This window comes from Rasamsonia byssochlamydoides, assembly GCF_041956645.1.
Source record: "Rasamsonia byssochlamydoides strain NRRL 3658 unplaced genomic scaffold VTN77scaffold_23, whole genome shotgun sequence".
NCBI lineage: Eukaryota > Fungi > Ascomycota > Eurotiomycetes > Eurotiales > Trichocomaceae > Rasamsonia > Rasamsonia byssochlamydoides.
This window is the reverse complement of record NW_027192406.1, coordinates 119,543-141,833: the sequence shown is the minus strand read 5'-3', so window position 1 is coordinate 141,833 and position 22,291 is coordinate 119,543. Positions and strand designations below refer to the sequence as shown.

The 22,291-nt window shown below is 51.2% G+C and overlaps 9 protein-coding genes across 9 annotated transcripts; 4 read left to right on the top strand and 5 right to left on the bottom strand.

Annotated features, from left to right (window-relative positions):
* Window positions 1-99: 99 nt before the first annotated feature.
* VTN77DRAFT_3326 (uncharacterized protein) lies at window positions 100-595 on the top strand (the record flags this gene model as incomplete). Its single annotated transcript, XM_069419262.1, has 4 exons — window positions 100-195; window positions 283-314; window positions 396-477; window positions 569-595. The coding sequence occupies 4 exons, from the start codon at window positions 100-102 to the stop codon at window positions 593-595; spliced, it is 237 nt and encodes a 78-aa protein (XP_069278595.1).
* Window positions 596-1,257: 662 nt separating this feature from the next.
* On the top strand, window positions 1,258-2,879 carry VTN77DRAFT_3325 (uncharacterized protein; the record flags this gene model as incomplete). The annotated part of the gene is made up of 4 exons (XM_069419261.1): window positions 1,258-1,460; window positions 1,546-1,573; window positions 1,637-2,150; window positions 2,209-2,879. The coding sequence occupies 4 exons, from the start codon at window positions 1,258-1,260 to the stop codon at window positions 2,877-2,879; spliced, it is 1,416 nt and encodes a 471-aa protein (XP_069278594.1).
* A 36-nt stretch (window positions 2,880-2,915) lies between these two features.
* VTN77DRAFT_3324 (uncharacterized protein) lies at window positions 2,916-3,404 on the top strand (the record flags this gene model as incomplete). The annotated part of the gene is made up of 1 exon (XM_069419260.1): window positions 2,916-3,404. One exon carries the CDS (start codon window positions 2,916-2,918, stop codon window positions 3,402-3,404), a length of 489 nt encoding a protein of 162 aa, XP_069278593.1.
* A 780-nt stretch (window positions 3,405-4,184) lies between these two features.
* VTN77DRAFT_3323 (uncharacterized protein) lies at window positions 4,185-5,644 on the top strand (the record flags this gene model as incomplete). The annotated part of the gene is made up of 2 exons (XM_069419259.1): window positions 4,185-4,271; window positions 4,361-5,644. The coding sequence occupies 2 exons, from the start codon at window positions 4,185-4,187 to the stop codon at window positions 5,642-5,644; spliced, it is 1,371 nt and encodes a 456-aa protein (XP_069278592.1).
* Window positions 5,645-6,563: 919 nt separating this feature from the next.
* Window positions 6,564-7,672, bottom strand: VTN77DRAFT_3322 (uncharacterized protein; the record flags this gene model as incomplete). The annotated part of the gene is made up of 2 exons (XM_069419258.1): window positions 6,564-7,291; window positions 7,369-7,672. 2 exons carry the CDS (start codon window positions 7,670-7,672, stop codon window positions 6,564-6,566), a joined length of 1,032 nt encoding a protein of 343 aa, XP_069278591.1.
* A 533-nt stretch (window positions 7,673-8,205) lies between these two features.
* On the bottom strand, window positions 8,206-11,155 carry VTN77DRAFT_3321 (uncharacterized protein; the record flags this gene model as incomplete). Its single annotated transcript, XM_069419257.1, has 8 exons — window positions 8,206-8,868; window positions 8,924-9,219; window positions 9,270-9,401; window positions 9,460-9,594; window positions 9,652-10,598; window positions 10,654-10,805; window positions 10,858-11,015; window positions 11,116-11,155. 8 exons carry the CDS (start codon window positions 11,153-11,155, stop codon window positions 8,206-8,208), a joined length of 2,523 nt encoding a protein of 840 aa, XP_069278590.1.
* A 386-nt stretch (window positions 11,156-11,541) lies between these two features.
* On the bottom strand, window positions 11,542-13,505 carry VTN77DRAFT_3320 (uncharacterized protein; the record flags this gene model as incomplete). The annotated part of the gene is made up of 3 exons (XM_069419256.1): window positions 11,542-12,720; window positions 12,784-12,995; window positions 13,082-13,505. 3 exons carry the CDS (start codon window positions 13,503-13,505, stop codon window positions 11,542-11,544), a joined length of 1,815 nt encoding a protein of 604 aa, XP_069278589.1.
* A 322-nt stretch (window positions 13,506-13,827) lies between these two features.
* On the bottom strand, window positions 13,828-15,616 carry VTN77DRAFT_3319 (uncharacterized protein; the record flags this gene model as incomplete). Its single annotated transcript, XM_069419254.1, has 2 exons — window positions 13,828-15,289; window positions 15,357-15,616. 2 exons carry the CDS (start codon window positions 15,614-15,616, stop codon window positions 13,828-13,830), a joined length of 1,722 nt encoding a protein of 573 aa, XP_069278588.1.
* An 849-nt stretch (window positions 15,617-16,465) lies between these two features.
* Window positions 16,466-17,715, bottom strand: VTN77DRAFT_3318 (uncharacterized protein; the record flags this gene model as incomplete). Its single annotated transcript, XM_069419253.1, has 2 exons — window positions 16,466-17,590; window positions 17,683-17,715. 2 exons carry the CDS (start codon window positions 17,713-17,715, stop codon window positions 16,466-16,468), a joined length of 1,158 nt encoding a protein of 385 aa, XP_069278587.1.
* Window positions 17,716-22,291: the final 4,576 nt, after the last annotated feature.

Sequence of the window (22,291 nt, the reverse complement as noted above, 5' to 3'; positions counted from 1 at the left end):
ATGTAAACACCGACATTCGGCCATCAGTGCTGCGACAGCATCAATTGTCCTTCGATATTCGCATCTCTGCAGCTACTTCACACGGCAACCGAGGTGAAAATGGTTGTCGCGCAAAAGCTCTATCCTCGCGCGACTGTGAAACGCATCGTCAAAGCCCATTCAGGGCGAAATATCAGCAAAAATGCAGACGTTCTGGTAAGAGCACCATTGAATTGCTTCTCTTCATGCTCTGCCTTTCATCTGTCTGCTCTTCAGTTGCTGATTGATTTTTGTCTACCACAGGTCTTTCTAGACTATATGCTTTTCATGCAGGAGTGAGCACCTCCCCGTCCTCTTTGAACCGTCTCGAAATGATTCCCATGGGCATTGGCATATTTACGAACATGTCCTTCCAGACTCATGCGCGAGGCCTCGATACGCTCGAGAAAGACCGGGGAGAAGAGCATATCTGCAAGGAGTATACGCAAGGTGACCGAGGTGCGTATAGACTAGGAGCCGTGTCAGCTGCACACGCGTGTCCTGCTTATGTCTCGTACTTTTGAATGCTGATATATACGCATGCTACCAGGCTACACTGCGAAAGATGAAGGGATAGCTCTTGTGCCTCTCAATCCACTGGGTTGGCGACGTTTATACCTTGGTCGGGCGTCAATGAGGGAATGGCGTTAAGAGAGGATTGTCATTTGCTACTGGATTTTTATGATACCCATACCCAGCTAGCTGATGGGATTGCATACGCAAATGTTAATAACACAGTGATTACCTAGGTTGTAATGGCATTTTGGGCGGTATTTTGCGACTGCCAATTTGCAACCGCTGTTAGTATTTTCCACCAATTCTACCTAAAAATGAATGACCTGAAGAGGAGTGTCCCACTGTAAATATAGACCAGATTTTTTTTTTCAGCCTGCTAGTTCTTTGTCCCAGTGAGGATCAGGCTCAGGGTCTCAGGCAGTAGGACAAGGAAGCACGCGACCGAGGCGGAGCTCAGAGCGAGTTCACCGCGTCCCCGTCTAAACTTGAACTAACTTTCTCCAGTCGTCCATCGACTTCCAGGTCTTCGCACCTTCAACAAAACCTCGCGCAATTACCTTATTCCCCCATTTTTTTCCTCATTATTTTTCACCTTATTCTTCTAATCCTACACCCCCGTACTGGTTGGCAACCGATTGCCTGTTATCTCTCCCTTACACCAGCTGCACACACGCACACACATACATCCTCTCCCCCCACGCACACAAATTCATCTCCGCCGTCATGTCTGCCTCGCCTGCCACCAGCAACCCTCCCACGCAGACAGAGTCCAAGTCTGCGAAAAAGAAGCGTGCAGAGAGCGAAGCCTCTCCAAGTGCTGCGACCTCGACACCTTCGAACCCGGACACTGAGACAAAATCTGAACAGCCTACTACCAACGGTGTGAGCGACGACTATGTAAACAACTTCTTCCGGGATCTCCAAAAGTAAGAAGCCTCCGCTTTGTCATAAACAGCCTTATCTGTGCTCGTCGCGAGTATGTGGACAAATTGCTGATCTGAGTCTTTACAGGAGCTTGCGCAATGCCACGAAGAAACTGGTGTGTAACAAACCTCCCAGATTCCCTCAACCAGTACAACTGACATGCGATTCTTCGTCCTAGAATGCCACCTCCAAAGTCGACAGCATCATCGCCGAAAACCCTGGAAAATCCCTCGATGACTTGGTTGCCGAGGGGAAGATCAATGTAGACCAGAAGGCTCAAGCATTGAGGAAACCCACTCTGCAGGCCAATGTCGCCCAGCTCGAGGAACAAATCGCGCAATACAAGAAATTCGCGGCCCATTACGAGGAACGTCTTGCCAGCGAGAAGGCTGCTCTGGAGAAAGCACACCAGGAGGAGCTGGAGGCCGTGCGGGAGAAAGTTGCAGCCGAGTTGAAGGAGTCTCACCAGAAGGATATCCGTGAACAGTTGCTCGCGCTGAGCAAATTCCTACGTGCTGCTGCTGCCATGAGGCGCATTGGCGATGAGACTGCGCCTGAGAGCCGAGCATTCGAGGGCGTGCTGTTCCAGGTCTACGGAGGCACTTACGAGGCCGTAGACTCGATGCTGAAACTGATCCACGGCACCGAGGAGAAGGTCCCTGCTGTGGAGGGTGATATCTTGGACGTCACTTGTGAGTGATTTTCTTTTGTCCTTCAAGTTTTGTTGACGTTGCTGACTCGTCTTTTTAGATGCGAGGGTGAAGCAGACTTCGGAGGAGTATGCTCCAGCTCCCCCAGAGGGAACCTGGACTCAGGAAGCCTCTGCTGCGGAAGCTGCGCCAGCGTCTGATCCTACTGTGGCCAATGCTGGCTTGACCGAGCTTCAGGATACTTCTGTGATGGCCCAGACGGCGACTACGAATGGAGTAGCCCCATCTGGTGTGTCTCAACCGGAGGCAGCTACTACGGCTCCTTCTCAGACGTCTGTCGGAGACGCAGCGAATGCTGTGGCCGAATCAACCTGGAACCCTCCAGCTTCTGACTCTGCAAACGCGTCTGCGAATGCTGACGGGTGGGTTGAAGCGCCGCGCGACCCGGCCGAGACGGAAACTGGCGTCCAGGCTACCCCTGCGGCGGCCCAGCCCGCCAGCAGCTGGGCAGAGGATGTTCCAAGCGCTCAGGCGACTGCTGGGAACAACGAAGGCAACGATGGCTTTGAACAGGTTGTTCACCACCAGAGACAGAACAGTATCCGTGGTCGAGGTCGCGGACGTGGTCGCGGTGATGGCTTCCGTGGTCGTGGTCGGGGAGATTTCCGGGGACGAGGCCGCGGCCGCGGTGAGTTCAGAGGCGGACGAGGACGTGGTGGATTTGGAGGCCAGCAGAGCAACCGCGGAGAGGCCGTTGCCACCCAGGGATGATCTGGTCTGACGAGAAGTCTTGGTCGTTGAGATCTGATGGACTTTCATCATGTTCAGCGGAAACTCAATGTCTGTAGACTTCCGCTACGCATCTCACATTCCGGTCGATTCTCTTCGGTCCTGTGCTTCCTGCTTTGCATTGCGCCGCCGCCTCTCTTAGATTGCTCGCGATCTTCTACCGGATTGTTTCCGCTCTGCATCTGTTTTTTTCCTTTGGATCGGTCGGCGTTGGTGCGGTCCATGAATGGAACGATTTCCGAACCCCTTGAAGATTATGAAAATAAAAAAAATCCTCGGGTTGGGTTTGTTGAGGGGTGTTCTGTGCTGCTTATCGCATGGGTGTTCTTCCCTACGGCTCCGGAAAAGTTCATGTTACTACTATATCTCGTGTGGTCTGGTCTGGTCATTGAGCGTTGCATGTTTTCATTATTCTTTCTTATGTGTTGCTGCTACGATTCCCCCATGCTTACTCTTTCACATTTTATTAACGATATCCTCGTGGGAAGGGCGCATGTTTTTGTTTAGCGCTCTTTTTCCACGAACGCCGTCATGTACTTTACGCTACTTTATCCTTGAAGAGCCTTTTTGGTGGTCTTCGGGTGGAATCAGGTCCTGGGAATCATTCTGGCGCAGGCAGATAAACGGGTGGTGAGTCTATCCAAGGGTTGAGCATGGTGTCGCATGTCTAGTGGTAGCACTGGAACGAATGGAACGATCGGATGGATGAGTCTTTTGTCCTTGTTGATATCAGTAAAGCAAGTAGAATGTGGATTTTACCCATGTAGAGTTGACAGTCCAACATGATACTGATCGATAAGAGGTCATTTTGTTCCACATCATTTTTATCCTTTTATTCCATTTTATGTTTATCAGCAGTATTATTTTTATGCTAAAAGTAGAACCTTGAACAGTGTCTGATCCATGGATGTATCATGTCGATCCGCAAGCAGTCTGAAACGGACCAACGTTGTTATTGGCGGCAATATTACGTCTGCTCCACTGATCTATCTCCCCTCTGAAACAGATTCTCACGCAGCCATCTCCAGGTGAAACATCCATGATGCCTTATTTATTCCTTTTTCCTTTTTTCTTCTTTTTTGCGGGTGCAGTTGAAGGGTCAATTGATGGCTAGATTTCGATATTGACACAGCTTGTCGACAACCCGTGGCTCTTCTTCTATGAGCCGGAGTATAGATTATTGTTAACTACACGGGGTACTTGACGACGGATTTCGGCTCTGAATCGTGTCCAGATCGCATAGTCCAGCCCACCACAGCGCAGCCCAGCTGTGGTATACATACAGCCATGGCATCTTCATCGATCCTCCCGAGCAACCAGAGTCAGCGAAAGAAGGTGTTGAGGGTGATTTTCATTTCTCTTCTCTTGGACTTGGTAAGTCTTGGTATATACCTATATAAATCACTACTTTATGAGAAGTATAGTTTCCAAAGTTATAACATCTAGCTAATGAGGTCTCGTAGATCTCCTTCACCTTCATCCTCCCTCTCTTCCCCTCCCTGCTCAACTTCTACCTCCAACGCGACCCCTCTCCGACCTCGCTCCTCAACCGCATCTTCCACTACCTCAACGCGTACAAAAACGCCTTCGCGAAGCCCATTGATTCCCGCTATGACATCGTCCTGCTTGGTGGCGCGCTGGGCTCGCTCTTCTCCCTGCTGCAGGCCATCGCCGCCCCGGTCATCGGCCGCTTGTCCGACAAACATGGTCGCCGCACCGCCCTGCTATGGTCGATGGTCGGCAACATCTTCAGTGTCGCGCTGTGGGTGGCTGCCACCGATTTCCGTACCTTCCTGGCGAGTCGTGTCGTGGGTGGGCTGAGCGAGGGCAACGTCCAGATCGCGAATGCGATCGCGACGGATATCAGCGATGAGAGCCAGCGCGGTGCGACTATGGCTATGGTGGGCGCCTGCTTCAGCATCGCCTTCACCTGTGGTCCTGCGCTGGGAGCGGCGCTGGCGAACATCACTACCATCGCTGCGAATCCGTTCGCGACCGCCGCGGGCTTCTCCCTGTTTCTGATCGTCGTGGAGACGCTGTATCTGTATTTGTATCTTCCTGAGACGCATCCAAAGTTTGTCCGGAAGGAATCGGCATCTCCTTCTTCAAATGGTGCTGAGAAAAAAGACAGTCAAAGCACAACCAAACAGACGAAACCCGCCGGGAAAAAAGAGTATACAAACCATCCCGCACTGCTCAATCTGGTGCACCTGCTCTTCCTCCTACCCTTCTCAGGCATGGAATTCTCCCTCCCCTTCCTCACAGCGACTCTCCTCGGCGACAACACGACAACCAACCCCTCCGCTCTCAACGGGCGCATCCTCTCGATCATGGGCCTGATCGCCTCCCTCCTCCAAGGCACCGTCGTCCGCCGTCTGCCACCGCTCCTAACGATCCGCATCGGAGTCGTCTGCTGCACAGTGGCCTTCTTCCTCCTTGCGCGGATCACTTCCATCGCGGGCCTCCACGCCGCCGCGTGCTTTCTCGCCGTCACCAGCGCAACCGTCGTCACGGGGCTCAACAGCCTGGGCAGCTTCGAGGCTGACGAGGGCGACCGCGGCGTCGTCCTGGGCCGGCTGCGCAGCTGGGGACAGGTCGGCCGCGCCGCGGGGCCGATCGTCTTCTGCTCGTTTTTCTGGTGGGTGGGACGCGAAGTCGCCTATACCGCTGGCGGTGTGGCGATGTTGGGGGTTTGTGCGATTGTCTTTGGGGGGTTGAGGGCGCCTGGAGGGAAGAAGGCAGCTTAGTTAACTAGCCAGGTGGTTTAATCAGATTATTAAATGTTTTTGTTTGTGCTATGTGTGTATATATATGTGTGTGTACTGTACTGTACTGTACAATTCTATAGGTATCATCTAGATATCTATGTATATTACAATGCCCTAGGGATTCCTGTTCCATATGGTAATGTAATTAGCTGATTGGTTAATTGACTGCTTGATTAATTAATTGATTGATTGACTCAATGAACAAGGAATTCCTTCCTATCTTCCTGTCCTTCCTTTTTTACAAGGATTGAAAGCAAGCGAACCAAAGCAAACCAAAGAGAATAAAAGACTCCGTCTATAATGATGATGAGGAGGAGGAGGGTAATGATTGATCGATATTTTCCCGGTACCTAACCCGAGTTACACTCACTGCCTGGGTATACAGATACAGATACAGTACAGAGTGGGGATTTACCAATACCATAGATGAATGGATCGATCGAGTGAAACAAAAAAGAGAGAGAGAAAAAAAACAAAGAGGACAAGGTCACAAGATGGAATGAATGATGGACGACATCCAAGTCAACCGAGGAGCACCACCAGGTAAACAAAAACAAAAACAAAGAAAAAGAAGAAATATATGGAATAGTACAATCATGCCGATTTATAGTAGTATAGTACAGTGCAATACAATACAATGTCAATGTCCCCTTTTCCCTTTTTTTGTTCGCTTGTCACAAGCCGCGCCGTGAATCAAAAGTAAGAGAAAATAAAACTGGAAATGAAACTTCCAAAACTGAGAGTCAGTCATAATACATGCTTCCCTCTCTTTCATAGCGTTTATCCAGCCTGCCAACGGAGAAGAACGAGAAGGGTCGATATTCCGTGATGAGGAAGAATCGACTGGTTAATATTGCCTGTCTGGTCCGGCGCTCTGGATCAAGGATCATAGTCATGATCATAATCGTTCGAACGTTCGCATCATCCGTCGATAGTCCTTCGAATCGAAATTGTATTCTTCGCAACCTTGAGCTGCCAACGACGGCCCTGCTGAGCCTGACGGGTCCATCGATCCCCGCGCCTTGCCCAAGAGCCAGTCGGTCAGGGTGACAAATTTCGCAGTTCGATCCCACCCGTCTGCCTGGTCGGCATGCTCGATCGTATGGCTGGAGATGCGGCCCTCCTCGTCAAAGGCGAAGATGAACAGCCCCGTGAAGTGGCCCTCCTTTCCCAGTTTGAAGATCGGGGCTTCGCCGCCTAGTAGCGCGCTCAACCCTTTGTTCGTTCCTGCCTTTGAGTCGGCAAGATGAGTCGATGATGAGGAGGGTTCTGAGCTCGAGGCAGACGTCGAAGTCGAACCACCCGCTTCATGCCGGGCCTCCGTTCTCCAACGCACGACCAGTCTTTCCTCCCCGCAATCTGCGTTGTGATCGCAGCCCAGCACGGAGGTTGCGCGGACCATCCGCTCGCTCAAGATCTGCAATTTAACATTCCCAACCAAGGGAACGCTGCTCCAGGCCACCGGCACCGTCCACAGCGCAGCTCGGTAGAGCACCCGACCTTTGACATTCGGCAAATGCGGATGCGTCGACGGGAAGAGATGCAGCGTGATCTGTGGGGAGAGAATCTCCAACGGCAGCGGGTTGATAAGGATGGTCGGAAGAAGTGGAGAGAGGATTCGAAGGGCTAGATTTGAACCAACAATGAACGATTAGCACTGAACTGCGTCCGAAGGGGATCGACTAGACAGACAGCTTGCTTACTCTTTCCCAGCTTCACAACCCGTTCATTCGGCGGCTTGTGATCGCCTGCACCGGCATCTCCGTTCAACCCATCGGGCCCTCCTTGGCCGCGGGTAGCCGAAAACAGACTTATAGACGATGGAGCAAACCAGAGCTCATCGGGGGAAGCACTATTATACGGCTGCGCAAGGAATCCGTAACGCGTCGAACTAAAAGGTTGTGTTCGGAGTCGCGCCGGGGTTGGAGCAGACCGCGGGGAAGGACGTCGCCGGACAACGCATCGGATGGCAATGGCAATGGCAAGAGCAGGATGATATTTCGGCATCACGAAGGCCAGTTTACGAGCTCATCCAGCGCAGAAACGGGCTGCAACAAACACCGTGGCTGCTCGGATTCATTGGCAACAGTTGCTAGCAGGATGCGCATGCGGGATGGCGATGGAGACGGAGACTCGAAAATAATGGCGGGCATGCAGCCATTCCGATGACGTTGTTTGGCCGAGCCGAGCCACTGGGGAGACACAGAGGATCTTAACTGCAGACAACATGCCAACACGATTATGATATGCTGATTAGAACCTAAATTTAATGGAATTGCTGTACGCAGAGATCTAAATTGCTCACTTGTGATCGAAGTCGCTGCACCAATGACAATTGCCTGATTAATCATCCATATAGCAACATCCAAGCGTTTCCCATTGACTATAACATACAAACGTGGAAGTTGGGGAAAAATTAAAACAAAAGAAAATTAAAGACCTGCTCTTGACATCCAATTCCAGTCCCGTCGTCGATTCATGCCATTTGCAACCCAGTAATGCAGTCAGAAAAGTAACCAACCGATCGCCCTAAGTACTACTCAGGCCAGTTCATCGTCTTCGTCCATCCCCATTAGACGTCTCTCGCCAAGCTCTCGAATCTTGTCTTCCAATACAGACCGCCCGTATCGTTGCGCGACCTTGATAGCCGCCTCCAGCATCTTGCCGCTGCGGTCTCGCATCATCTCTACCAGCTCCAGCGCCTTCATGCCTCTTTCTTCGCCCTCGCGACATTCAACCGCCAGCATCTGCAACAGGATCTTGTCGATCTCGACCTCCTTCCTCGCCAGCTCCGCCCGCTGGTTGCGGGTCGCGTTGGTGGTCGATATGAGATCCTGGAAAAGGCTGAGGAAGAGGTTCTCGCGGACGAATGCCTCCTCGAATCGGGATGCATCGTTGCGCACAGTCGATTCCTCCTCTTCCTCGTTCTCCGCCTTCGGTGGTGGGGCGGAGACTGGGATCTTGAATTCAAACTCAGTGAGCAGAGGCCTGGGGAAATACGGATGTTGCTCTCCTCCCTTGAGGATAATGCAGTGGAATCGGTTCTGAGCAACAGCAACAGGCCAGTACGTCTCCTCCTTTCGGCCTTTGGCCAATCGGTCCAGAAGCTTGGTATCTAGAACTGGGACCCAACGAGCCTGGCCGGGAGTTCGCCAGTGCTGGAGGACAAGAAGAACGCCGTCCGAATCGTATATGTAGGGATCCTGCACAATATCAGCATGCAAACTCCAGAAGTCTCCTTTTGGATACTGAACGCACCCCGCTGTCTGAGAAGAAGACATTCTTCAACTCCGAGCCCTCCGATATTGCGACAATGTCTTCGTTCTGACATACTTCATCTCGCTTAACATTTTCAATGGAGTATGTCATCGTTAGACACCCCGAACCGGCCACCGGTCCGTTTCCAATGGTCAAGACGTAGTCTCGCCAAGCCGCACACGTAACGGCAGGGCTCTTCTGTCTGTAAATTCGGAATGGAGTTCCATAGAGAGTATATATGCGGACGTAATTCTTTGTAGTCAACACAACAATATATGAATCGCTCAATGCAATTGCTATGGAGGTCAGCATGTGCGTCACCAACTCTCATCACATGCCTACTAACCTTTGACCGATTCTTGTGGAGGAAGCTGGGTCCGCCAATCCGCCCGTGTAGTCCAGGTTTCGTGGGGACGATAATAGATCATAGCAGGGGTATCATCAGTTGGCGGCGAGGCGAACAGAGCGCCATTCTCATCTGAATGTTGTCAGTATAGTGGCCGATATGGCGTACTACGAATCTCAGGTCCACTTACTGAGACAAGCTTTATCATAACAATAAGGATCAGTAAAGTGAAAGTTTCGGTGCAGCTCAGTGTCGTAGAATTCAACCGTCACCGTATTGTGCGTCTCCTGATCAACCGTCCAGACGACTCCAGTCAAATTCAAGCCTACCAACGTCAGTCACCTTGTCCACGTGAAGTGAAATCCCCAGAGCGAAATCTTACAGAGATAGCGCCTGTTACCCCTCCACGGGGTACTTCCAGGTTGGAAAGGAAGATGTTGTTTGGGTTGCCACAACGAGGCAAGCCGCTTGTGATCATGCCCCTCGAGTTCATCCAGATGACCGTTCGTACGCTTTCCATATGCATTGACATTCTCCACGTAGCCAGCGCCGTCATCGTCTTCCACAAAGTCATCATCTTCATCCATGGGTCCGAGGATATCATCCAACGAATCCGGAGTCCCATCTCGTCTTGGTCTGTTCTCCACTCCAGGCTTTGGTCGATTAACCATCGGTCGTCTGGCATTTCCGGACGTCTCCGCCAATGGACCGGAAAGAAGGGGAGCGGCATCCAGGACTTTATCCAGCAGCGATCTGTACTCTCGAGGTACGAAGTCTTCGTGTATGAAAAGCTCGCCATCGGATGTCGTAAACGACAATAGATTGCTGGAGGGATGCCACGCAAGATTGATCACGTTCGCAAAGTCATACCGCCGCAGGATGTTCTGCGTGCTCGTCTCCCAAAGCAGGATCTGGCCATCTGCGCCTGCAGTCGCAAGGAGAGCGCCATTGGGCGACCAGCTGAGGGCGGTGATTTCTCCGTTATGGCCGCCCGAGAATGATTTCTGTCGACTCCAATCGGAAGTAGAAAAGATGACGACATCTCTCGTTGCTTGCGCCGCCGCAAAAGCTGTGCCATCAGGATGCCATACCGCCCTTGACGTCGCCTCGTCTTCTGGCTCAAGTCGTCGAATCACGCCGTCGAGTTTCCGAACCAATTCAGGCTCTTCGGACACAAGAGAATAGATGTAGAGAATTCCATCTGTGCATGAGACAGCAATATACCGCCCGCTGGGGTCGAAAGTGACGTGTTTGGATCCCTTGGTCTGCTCACGAAGGTACTTGACCTTCGTCATGTCTTCCACGTTGACAATCTTGACCGTCAGTTCACTTCATCGCCGTCAGCCCCTGTACGCATTGCTTCGTCCACGGAAAAGGACCTCACTCGCTGGCCACAGCAATCCATTCGCCGTCATTTGAAATCGCCACGTCTCGCACGGGTAAAGCGCATCGCACGAGCAGCTTGTCCATCTTGCCCGATTCCAGCTCATATTGCCAGACCGTACCGTCCTCTGCGCCCATCACAAACGATTCATTCTGTTGTTTCCGTCAGCCCGGACGATCGCTACAAATCGTAAGGCAGCCGTACCGTGGCGGCAATTCCAAAGTGGCCTTCAACGCCCTCGTCGATCGTCGTGGGCTCTCCATCCTGCCCGACTGTATAGATACGAATGGCAGAGTTCGAACCTGCGGTGATCACCCGTCGACCATCCGGCGTATATGTCAAGATGGTTGTTCCAGGAGTGTCTGAAGATAGAAACCTTAATTAGCATGCAAGGAAAAAAAACACATCTAGCCTAGCATGGTTTTCGATATAGATGCACCGAGAGGGGTGGGTAATACGTACGGGCAGGCCTCCCCCTGGGTCGAACTGCTTCCGATGTCATTGTTGCATATGCGGTTCCAATTCAATTTTCGATGAACGAACCCAGGCAGGATAGAGAGAATGTCTTTTGAAAAGTGACTCCGTAATGCGGAGTTGGACTTGATGCTCTGATCTCAATGACTGTTGTCCGATGCGGTTCTGTTTCCGCAACGGCTGTCGACGCGTTAATTAATTACTACGACGCGTCGCGCCACGGAACTACCTCCACACACCCGACTAGGATATACTAGGGCTTGGGGCTTAGGGTCAGGGTACGAGTACCTCCTGCTTCAGAGCCAAGTCACCTTAACTTGACTCACAAAATTGATTCTATAAATGAAACATTTATATAAGTCAAAAGACAGTTTAGTTCATCCTATATAATAGAGGATTTAGGTAAATCGCAGCTCATTTCGTCGGTTCCGGCCCAGCAGCAGTCAGAAAGTCGAAATCGACACCATCCTGCGCCTGGTTGACCGACCGCTCGTACAGACCACGATAGCCTCGCTTGTGCTTCCTCGTCTCCACCTCCTCCGATAATGCCTTCCTCCTCTCCGCAATCCGACGCTGCATCTCTTCATCCGATATCTCTAGTTGTAGCTTTCTGTTTTCCACATCGCAGGTGATGATGTCGCCGGTCTGGACAATACCGAACGGAGAATCCGGGAGAGCGGACTCAGGGGAGATGTGAAGAACTATGGTCCCTCCCGCAGTGCCAGACATTCGTCCGTCGGAGAGACGAAGCATGTCTTTCACACCGGCTGCGCCAAGTTTACGTGGAAGCGGAATCAGACCAGCCTCGGGCATGCCTGGATGGCCAATGGGCCCGATGCCTTTCAACACCAGTACTGAGTCCTTGGTCACCGGCAAGTCGGGATCGTCAATCCTCCTGGCCAAATCGGCACTGTTTTCAAACACCACAGCGGGACCAGAATGGCGCAAGAGGGAGCGGTCTTTTGATGCAGAAACTTTCATCACCGCGCCGTCAGGAGCGATGTTTCCGCGAAGCACAACAAGGGACGAGCAGGGATAGAGAGGATTAGAGAGAGGTCTGATAACCTGCTGCGAGAAGGGAAAGGTGCGGAATGGAGACTCGTCAAGGATTTCCCCAAGGGTCTTGCCAGTGATGGTCATGGCAGACAGATGGAGAAGCGGTCGAAGTGTGTGTAGCAGCGCCAGCATGCCGCCCGCATTGTGGAAGTCATTCATATAGTTCTCGCCGCTTGGTTTCAAATCGATCAGAAGCGGCGTTTTCCGACCGATCTCATCGAATGTTTGTAAGGTAATCACCCCTTTGAGCTTTGGATGTCTATTCGCAATCGCCAGTAGATGAACTACGGCATTAGTCGATCCGCCAATTGCCTGGAGAACAGTTATCGCGTTCAGAAATGATTCTTTTGAGAGTATCTCCTGCGGCGTACGCTTTGCCTTGGCGACAGAGACAGCAATCGCACCTGTCTCCTCAGCAATTCTAAGACGGCCAGATGAGACTGCTGGGGCGGATGCGCCCCTGAGAGGCATCATTCCCAGGGCGGCAGTGATACAAGCCATCGTGCTCGCGGTGCCCATGACACCGCAGGTTCCAATCTGCGGAGAAGTCAGCACCGATCATCAATGATACTCGAGAGTTTCTCAGAAGTGGGAGCTCACTGTGGGCGCCAGTTCCTCGTTAATGGCTGAGATCTCTTCTATGTCAATCTCGCCCGCTCGATAGGCGGCCCAATTGTTTCTGCAGTCAGTGCAGGCACCTAGTCTCTGGCCTCGATGACTCCCTGGCATCATCGGACCAGTAAGCAGAGGAAGCACTGGTTTATTGGCTGATATGCCACCCATGAGTTGGGCGGGAACTGTCTTATCGCACCCTGCTTCCTCGTCAGAATTATATCGAAAAATAAGAGTACAGTCATATAAAAGACTCCGCAATTGAATGAAAGGAGGAATCAAATACCTCCGATCATAATGCAAGCATCCATTGGCTGGGCGCGAATCATCTCCTCCGTGTCCATACTCATCAGGTTCCGCAAGAACATACTCGTAGGATGCGCAAATGACTCATGCAGACTGATCGTGGGGAAATCAACGGCCAGACCCCCGTTAAGCTGAACACCACGCTTGGCGGCTTCGATGAGCTGGGGCACATTGGCATGGCAGGCGTTGTAGCTGGAGTAGGTATTGATTATGCCGATGATGGGCCGAGAGAGTGCATCATCAGAATAGCCAAGGGCCTTGATGAAGACTTTCCTCAAGAACAAGGAGAAATGCGCATCTCCATACGAGGTGAGTCCCTGCCGCAGGCCGGACGTGGAGGATATTGGCTTTGACAGGTCATAGTCGTCCTGCGGTAGGTGCTGGTCCTCGTCCTCTGGTGGCATACTGGATGTAGATCAACCTACGCTTATATTCCCTATAAAAGTCGCGAGGGCACAGTCGATTACTTGTATAGTATTAATTCGCAAGCTAGAGGCCCAGAGCATCTTCTAATATTAATATGCTGAACGGGAGTGGCCCGCGGGGGAGGTGGAGCAACTCCGCGATCTCGGATTCTTCTCCGCGTTTCAACAGCCTGTGCAATATCGTGCATTTAGCCTGAGAAAAACATGTATATATTAAAATAGGTATATAAAAATATGGATATAAAATTACGTATTAATATACAAAAACCAGAAAACACTATATGACCACTATATGACCAAACTATATACGATGTTTCAGCCGGACTCTCACCTCATGCGCTGGGAGATAGGCGGAGCTGCCCGGCTTGTGACCGGGGTTTGTCCATCCCTCATTGCTCACCGGTTCGATGTCCCACAGCGCGAGAATGGCAGCTGTGAATGCCAGTACCTCGCGATCTGCAAAGATACGTCCCTTACACATCGATGCACCCCCGCCGAAAGGCCGGATCGTCTGCATATCGGCCGACTTCTTCCCCGTGTCAGGGTCCGTAACGATGAATCGGTAGGGGTCGAATTTATCGGGACTCGGATAGTATCGAGGGTCGATTTGATGTGCGCCATGGGGAACGGCAAGGATATCTCCCTTGCGGAAGTGGTATGACCGTGGTTGTGAGGCTCCAAATTTAGCCGCGTCTTCGGCAGATTCGGTCAGGGTCACGTCGGTGGAAAGCTCTCGGTAGGAAGTCGAGTTAGAGTCCATCCGGAGGGTCTCGAGGTAAGTCGCCCGGAGCAGCGGGCACGAGTTGAGCAATCCTTCCAGGTCAAGAGAGAGCCGGGGTGGCTCGGTGAATGGAAGGCCGGTCTCTTTGGGACTAAGTCGAGAAGCTTTGACAAAGGGCGCCATTTCCTCTCGCAGGGCAGAGAGCAGATCAGGATCCGAATAAATGTGGAGGAGGTTCCAGAAAACAATGTTTGTACTGTTCACATTCATGGCCCAGAGCACTGCCAGATCGCCTTTGGCACCAACAATCGGAGAATACCCAGCCTTCCTCCAGGTCCGCATCCGCAACTTGATCATCTCGGAAAGATCGTCGAGATCGCGGAATTCAACTCCTGGATCGCGGCCATCCTCGACAGCCGCAAACGATATATGTAACGCTGCAATGAGCTTTTGCAGACGCTCGCGAGCAGCATACGCTGCCGACACACTCGGCATAGGAAGCCATTTGGGGGCTCCCGCAACGAGCAGAAAGAATGCATTGTCCAGGGCAAACAGGTCTTCCAGAAGACCTGGGTAGAAATCGACAAACGATCTGCCCATGAAGGCGCACGTCGTAATGTACCCGACAAAGTTCCTTGTCAGGGAAAATAGATTCGCCTCGCAGACAGGAGGATTGGTGCCGTCGATCACGGAGATCTCACTGCCGCGTTCCCAGACAGCTTGATCGACAACGCTACGTGAGAAGGAAACGAAGTTGGCGGTCTCCTGTTTGATGAGTTTGACGGCCGCTGACGAGGTATCCGTCACGTAGGGCTCCCGCATGATCAGCGCCAGAGCATTGTTGAGAGACTTGAGATCGCGGTGGTCCATGTTCCGAACTAACCCGCCATCGCCAAACACCGTTTCCATGATGCGAAACACGAAGAAATCGGTAGAAGCGCCTCTGTGGGCAAACAATGCCTTGGTTATGGACGGCGAGAGGATCATGTTATGAGTCTGGCCCCCAATGTGAAGCGCCACGACCGGCTCGTTGATGGTTTCTCTGTGGCATAGAGTTAGTTTCGTGATATTTTTCAGTAGAAAGAAATAAAGAAATAAAACAAACAGACCCTGCCTTGGCAACAAAGTTTCGGTGGCCCTTCACAAAAGACAATGTGTGTCCCAGCCAAGGAATCCAGTAGGGAAGCTTCCGGACGGGATGCGGTTCGCCCTCGACGACCTTCCTTGGCTGGCTCTGGAGTCCCGTGATGATTCGCGTGGCGAGACAGGAGAAGAGAAGCACCGCGGCGAATGTCTGCCATATTAATGCGGACGAGGTGTCCTGCACAATCTGCACCACCCTGTTGGGCAGCGAAATATAGGTCTCCATCTTGGAATTATGTATAGAACATGCAAAATTTTCGCGATTGCGCAGAGGAATGGTCCAGAACAGATGGGTTGCGCATGAACAGAAAGGAGAGGCTGATCAGCTATCAGATCCGCCGGATGGCAGAGCAGGACAATCGAATCAGCGAAATCAGCCAGAAAATTGAATCTAATTCCCCATTGGTATTGTGCAGCTTCCCTCCAATTATACTAGAAGTATACAATGCCTTTCACGCCTCCCCAGAAGCCCAGAAGTAGGGGAAGCCTCTCAAATGCTGAACACTTGCAGAGAGAAACGGGGGATATTTGGAAACGGACATGAGACACGTGCTTCTGGCCGCTTTAGGCGGTTGGCCGATAGTTCCAATGCTTTCCTCCTACCTCCATTGTGAGCGATCACATCGATTTACCGCTTTATGGAACATAGATACACAGCAAGTGGGAGAAAGTAAAATATAGTTTAACAAGGATACATTACTTATTGCGGAATTAAAGGCAGCCTGGGGTGCCACAGAGGAGAGTGGACGCCTTGCTGCTTTTGCTGAGAATATCACGTGACTCTTCATCATGCTATTGGGATGATGTCATTCGTAGAGTCCATATTTACTCCAGTTGCCGACTACATAGGTAATAATATACAGGTAGAAGTTATACCTTATTGCAGGTAACAGAAGAGTTCGATTAAGATAGCAGAAAGAAGTATAAACATACATCCATCCATTAATTTGCCTTTTCGCCAGACGCCGTACTCGTCCAAATCTATCCTGATCCTTATCTGTATCCCCCATTGAATGATTATTAAACAAATACCCATCAACCCGACTAAAGTACGCTGTATTCTAGATATGATGTACTAGTCGAGACTATCTCTCGGACCTCCTCGTCTTGGAAAACGCCGACCAAATCTGCTAGGCCTTGTAGGAATGCTTTCCTGACTGGCGATCGACGCCCGGAGGTCGTCATCATCCAGTGATATGCCGCTGGTGTCGAAGACATCTGAATTATTACCGCTCCAGCGCTGCAAGAACCGTCTCTGCGCTTCTGTCTCCCTTGTAATGGACGGCAGTTGCAGCGGCGGCGGAGGCAGGCCACGGCTGCCAGTGCCAGGGGTGCGGATGCCGGGGGTGCGCGTTCGGAAATGCTCCGCGAAGGGATCATGACCGTCGTCGTCATCGTCGTCTTCGGCCTCTGTGTCCGTATGCTGCCATTCCTCCTCTTGCTGGCTCCCTTCTTCTGCAGCGTCGGGGACATCCTCATCCAGGTCTCGGGCCATGTAGTCTCCAAAGCCTTCTTCTCCCTCGGCGGTAGGAATCTGATCGTCAAGATCGGGTTGGTCATCAAAGCCATCATCATCTTCAACATCATCGTCTTCGTCGTCGTCATCATCATCCGGAAAAGCGTCAGGAATATCGTCGTCTAAATTGCGCTCCATGAGGTCGTCATCGACATCTTCGTCGTCCTCCTCGAAGCCTTCTTCTCCTTCCTCGACAAGACCCTCCGCATCCGCATCGGGAATATCGTCATCCAGATCCCGCTCTAGTTCATCGCCATCCAGCCCATCTCCAACGAGACCCAATTGCCCTTGCGTTGTGTCCCCAAAGGCATCCAATCCCACACCAGCGGCAGCCGCCGCGGCGGCATTCATTTCCGCAGCGGCCGCAGCGAGGCCTTCCTCCCTCTCTGCTTCCTCCTCTCTCATACCTAACATGGTCTTGGGACATCCCGCCGGCTTGATCCAGGAATAGCCAAAGCAGGCGATATTCTGTTTGCGGACGCGCAGCGCGCGTTCTTCTAAGAGCAGAGCCGCGAGGCAGTCGGAAGGGGTGGCGGAGGAAATAAAGGCGCGAGTAGGCGGGCAATGATTGGCCTGACGACGAGACGATTCTGATGAGCTTGGATGAGTGTGCGAGGGGTAGGGCGATGCCGCGGATGGGGAGGAGCGGTATGGCTGGGAGGAACCGAACCAGAGTTCGTGGGACTGCACGCAAGATCAGTTACACGTCTTGTATAGAATGGAATAAGACATGAGTAGAATAAATAAAAGAGGAGAAATAGACGGGAAAGACATACGTCACGAGGCGCGATAAGGGGAAGCGAAAGCATCTTGTCTTGTCCTGAACTTACGCGGGTACGCGTATGTGCATGTATTAAGACACAGGGGAAAAAAAAAAACTCCTCCCTCTCCGACAGAGAAAATGAATCCCAGGGTCCAGCTAATTACCTAGAATCATAAGATCCTAAGGAAGTAGGGGCAGTCAATGCTGGTGATAAAGCTAGCTCCTGCAGACCGCCGACCGCCTTTGGCGTTTTTGTTCCTTGCAGCGAAATATTCCCCGCGGGGACCTACCCAATCATGGGCCTTTGCCTAAAACGATTAAATATCAACAGATTCAACACCGCCTGCCAAACAGTCCAAACTACGGAGTACCTCCTAACCAGGTACCTACTTAGGTAGGCAGAGATCTACAATTAGCAATTACGTATTTTTTTATTTGGAAAAACAAGAAGAGAAAAAGGGAAAAGAGGGGAGAGAGAAAAGAAAAGAAGAATTCTAGAAAAGGTGACATCAATTGTTTGCCCTTGTCATTGCATATAATTAATAATATTACCCTGATCTAATCAATCCATCATATCATCGTGTGGGCATGAAGTTAAGTAATTGCCTTTATAGTATTACTGTATTATCGCTGGGTATTAGTAATATCAGGCAATAATAGGCACTGCCGACTGGTGGTGGATGCTATCTGTACGGAGTAGACATGTTTATTCTCTCCTGAAGAGAATATACATACACACATATATACATACCTCGAACTATTCTCACTACATGGCCCTTCTTGTACTACATGTACTCCGCAAAGGGAAAATAAATATCCTCTCAGCCAAGTTTTAATAAAGAAGTCATCGCTCGACTAGTCGCACTGTATTACTGTTTTATTTAATTTAGTGAGGTTGATTGGCGATAGATAACGATACTGCCTGCCCTATGATACAGTAATACCCCGCTGTATGTATGTACCCCAATCGAATGAGTAATGAATTCTGTACTCCCTACTCGTCGATCGTCAAGAAGGTTGTTTGGAAGAGGGGAGTAATCCCCTCAATTATTAATTGCCTGCCTGCCTGCTTGCCTGCCTGATTGACTGAAGCTCGATTTGCATTTGTACGTGAATTGACCATGTTGAAGAGGATCTATCTGCAACTGATCTATCTTATCTGACCATCTGTCGATGATTTATCTATGGCGAGTTTGTTTCGTTAGTCTGGAAGAGTACCAATCCATATTACCATAATTTATAGCTGCGTGTGAGTCTCGCAAGAGATCATGTAGACCTGTCTTCAGTTAGCTTCCTCTGTCAGCCGTGCTATTTATTTATTTATTCCTCAAGGACAGGCATGCGTCGTCCTCGACATGGATTTCTGTTATGTATGGACATGGACATATGCAGCTCAATATTTCTCTTTCTGGTGGTGATCCATCCCATGCTCGATCCTTAGTGAAGCCGCTTGCGTTGGACGGTTCGACCTCCGCTGGTGTAGCACTCGACTTGCCGCCTTCTCACTGCCGTGGCCGCAGATGATTTCTCCACCAGATGATTTGGCACTTGAACAAGGGGCGAAAAAACATGGTGTTGCGTGGTGGTGTCGCACTGTTGATGGCATGGCTCCCTCCCTCTCGCCCGGACTTGCTTTGTGCTTGCTTACTTAGTGACGGCACTCCTCCGATCTTCGCAACGCCAGCCTCGAGTCGACTTGCAAGTCGCAACAGACAGACAGAAAATTGGTACCTACTTGGCAGTACTACCTGTAGTCAGTCAAAAACCTACCGGTTCTTCCCGAGGCAGGGCAGGTTTGCAGCAACACTGACCCGCCTTGGCCGGTGAGCTCAAACAGTTCAGGCGCGCAGGCGGTTGTCGGGGAAAATCGGAATGTTTCACAAGACTTTGTCAGTACTGATGTGGTGTGGCCTGATTGCGCAGGCATCATGTGACCTTGACCCAATCCCCTGCTTCTGCCCAGACGGATGGATGATATCGAAGCATGCCGTTTCTGTTTCTGGTTCTTGGACTCACATCGTTAATAATTAGTCAAGGCAAGGCGGAAAGAACATCGTAGGACAAGCAAGGAAGACGAGAAAGATGCAGCTGCATTCTAATAAATCTTCCTTCATTGGAGACGTATCGCAAACTGTCAACAACTCTGTTGACTCTTTGAGTCATCTCTGCAGTGGCTAATTAGTTAGTATGTATAATTAGCAGTACTCCGCCTTTGAGAGCATAGCAGGGGAAGCTGGAGGCTTCAGGTTGATGCCGGAGTTATGGCAATTCTCCGGGGCGAACCAGTCAACCAACCGATGGAACGGTGGTGTCCGTATCCCAGAAGAGGGGCAACAAGCTGAGTAATAGGAAACATGCGTCTGGGAGTCAAGTCGCGGGCAGAGTCCGGGTTTCGCAATTAAATTATTCGAAGCAAAAGGTCGGAAACTAACCGCCCAAGCCCATGTGGTGGATGAGACTGGGAATTTATTTATTTATTATAAGAAAAAAATTGTTGGAGGACATACGACCTCGACAGGGTTCACTGTCTGGAGTACCCCAAACGGCATTGTTACGGTAACATGAGTTACATGACCTGGCAGGTTGGCAGCCTTAGTAGACTCGATAACTGCAGATGTTTACGACTAGCTTAACGGTATGATATCCTTACAATATGCCAATGGGAACCGGACAATCCAGCAGGTTGGTTCGTAGATCTGAGAGCAAACCTTCTTCTACATCTAAAACAACCAGCCATTCACCTGCTGAGGATGGAGAACCCAAACAGGACGCCAAGAAGAGCTAACAGGCGAAGCAGAGATAAAGCTGTTTGATGACCTCCAAGAATGACTGCAACAAATCAATGCAGCCAATCGCGATGCAGGCAAAGGACCTCTGGTGCGGCTCCGGGGAGCCGACATCGGGCGGCAGCCTGTCAGAAGGACCGGAGCACACGTGCGGGATCCGAGGCGTTGGATGATTTGCCCGTGGTCCTGCTAATAAAATTAATGCCACATACCGAAAAGATCCCTAGATTCTATAGGAGAATTAGATATCACCTTATTTATGAGTCGACGACAGCCATAATACTATGAACATTAAATTTATTAAAGCTAGTCACAGCGCGGCATACCAACCCGTGGTCCGGTTTATCGGCCTTGCATTCCTTGGCGTCTGACCATCGGCAAGAGAGCGTCTTTCGGGAGGGGTCCGTTGTCGGACAGCAGGAGGAAGATCTCTAGCCTGAGGGAACCACTCCGTGCCAGTCATTTTCATCCTTCTACTGCGCCCGACCTCGCAACGCCGTATCGGAGTGTAATAAAGTACCACCAAGTTCGCACCAACCGCCAACTGTGCAGTGCGCAGCGTGGGGTACATCTGCCGGGGGGATGGTTACCGGCCTGGGATGGGGCCACGGGGCTGTGGCTGCACAGTGCACGTTTTAGCGGCATGCACGTACCTAGTAAGGCGGGAGATGACCACATTAGTTTGGGGAAGACACTGACTGAGGTCGGGGATGAGTGGCAATGGGCCATAGCGGAACAGCAAAAAGAGAAACATTGTAAGCGAGAGGAGGAATCCTACTCTCCCTGCGCTGCCACTATTAAAGCGCAGGATGCTTTCACCGTTTGCAGAAAACGATGTTGTGTCGAAGGTATTTCATTCCTCTTCCGGAAGGCGTCGGAAGCATGGGTACTGCGGACGGATCCCTCCATGGCTCAATATAGTAAGAACATAGGTATTGTAGGACATCGGAATTAGATGTGGTTGACTCTTCCAGCTGTACTCTGTACGCCCATAGCGAGAAATATGAGAATCTATTTGCCAATTTATTCTCATACGATCTTGGCAGAATATCCTTCCCCTTCTAGATAGATGGCGATCGCTTCGTTGTGGCTGTTGACCAAGTATTGCCAAGATAGGGATGCAATTTGCTCTGTACAGTCCATCAAAATAATAGTCAGGAATCAATGTCGTTGGCAACGATCCTCAGTCTCCTACATGACCAGCAGCATGCCAGCAACACGGCGTCCAAGTAATTGATTATTGACCTGGAAATCAACCCCACCTTGGGAACGCCACCAGATCCCGGGAAGAGAGCGGAAGCGATCTGGGAGCTGACTTGTCCTCCCTCGTAGTGGAGAGCCCATCCGCGGTCCGCTCTGGGTTTTCGGCCGATTATGGTGTCGGGACTCGGATGGACGACGACAACAGTAAATAATCAGATTGCATCTTCTGCGGAGGGGTGCCTGGTATGTGATGGAACGCATGCAGACTGCCAGATGCAGGGACGTGCTAAAAGTAGAGCACAGCCGCTCTCCCGAGGCCACGTCTTCCGGATTTCGGGGGAGGATCCCACCGTAGCGAGGCGTTCCGCCCGGCTCGACCACAGGGAAAGCAGATGATTTTCTTTTATTTTATGTCACTGGATGAAGCAACGCTGTCTGTGAGTGGGCGGACGGACTGTCGCTGACCTCCGGTCGGAGGGTGCCTCGTCCCCGTCCCCGGCGGGATCCCTGCTGCACGTCGAATAAAATACGCGGTATGCGTCGATACCGTAGTCCGTTACCGTCAAGCAGTTCGATGCGCATCGGCTACTGCGTTAGTGGCAGACTTGCAGGACCTAGCCTCCTGTGCATCCT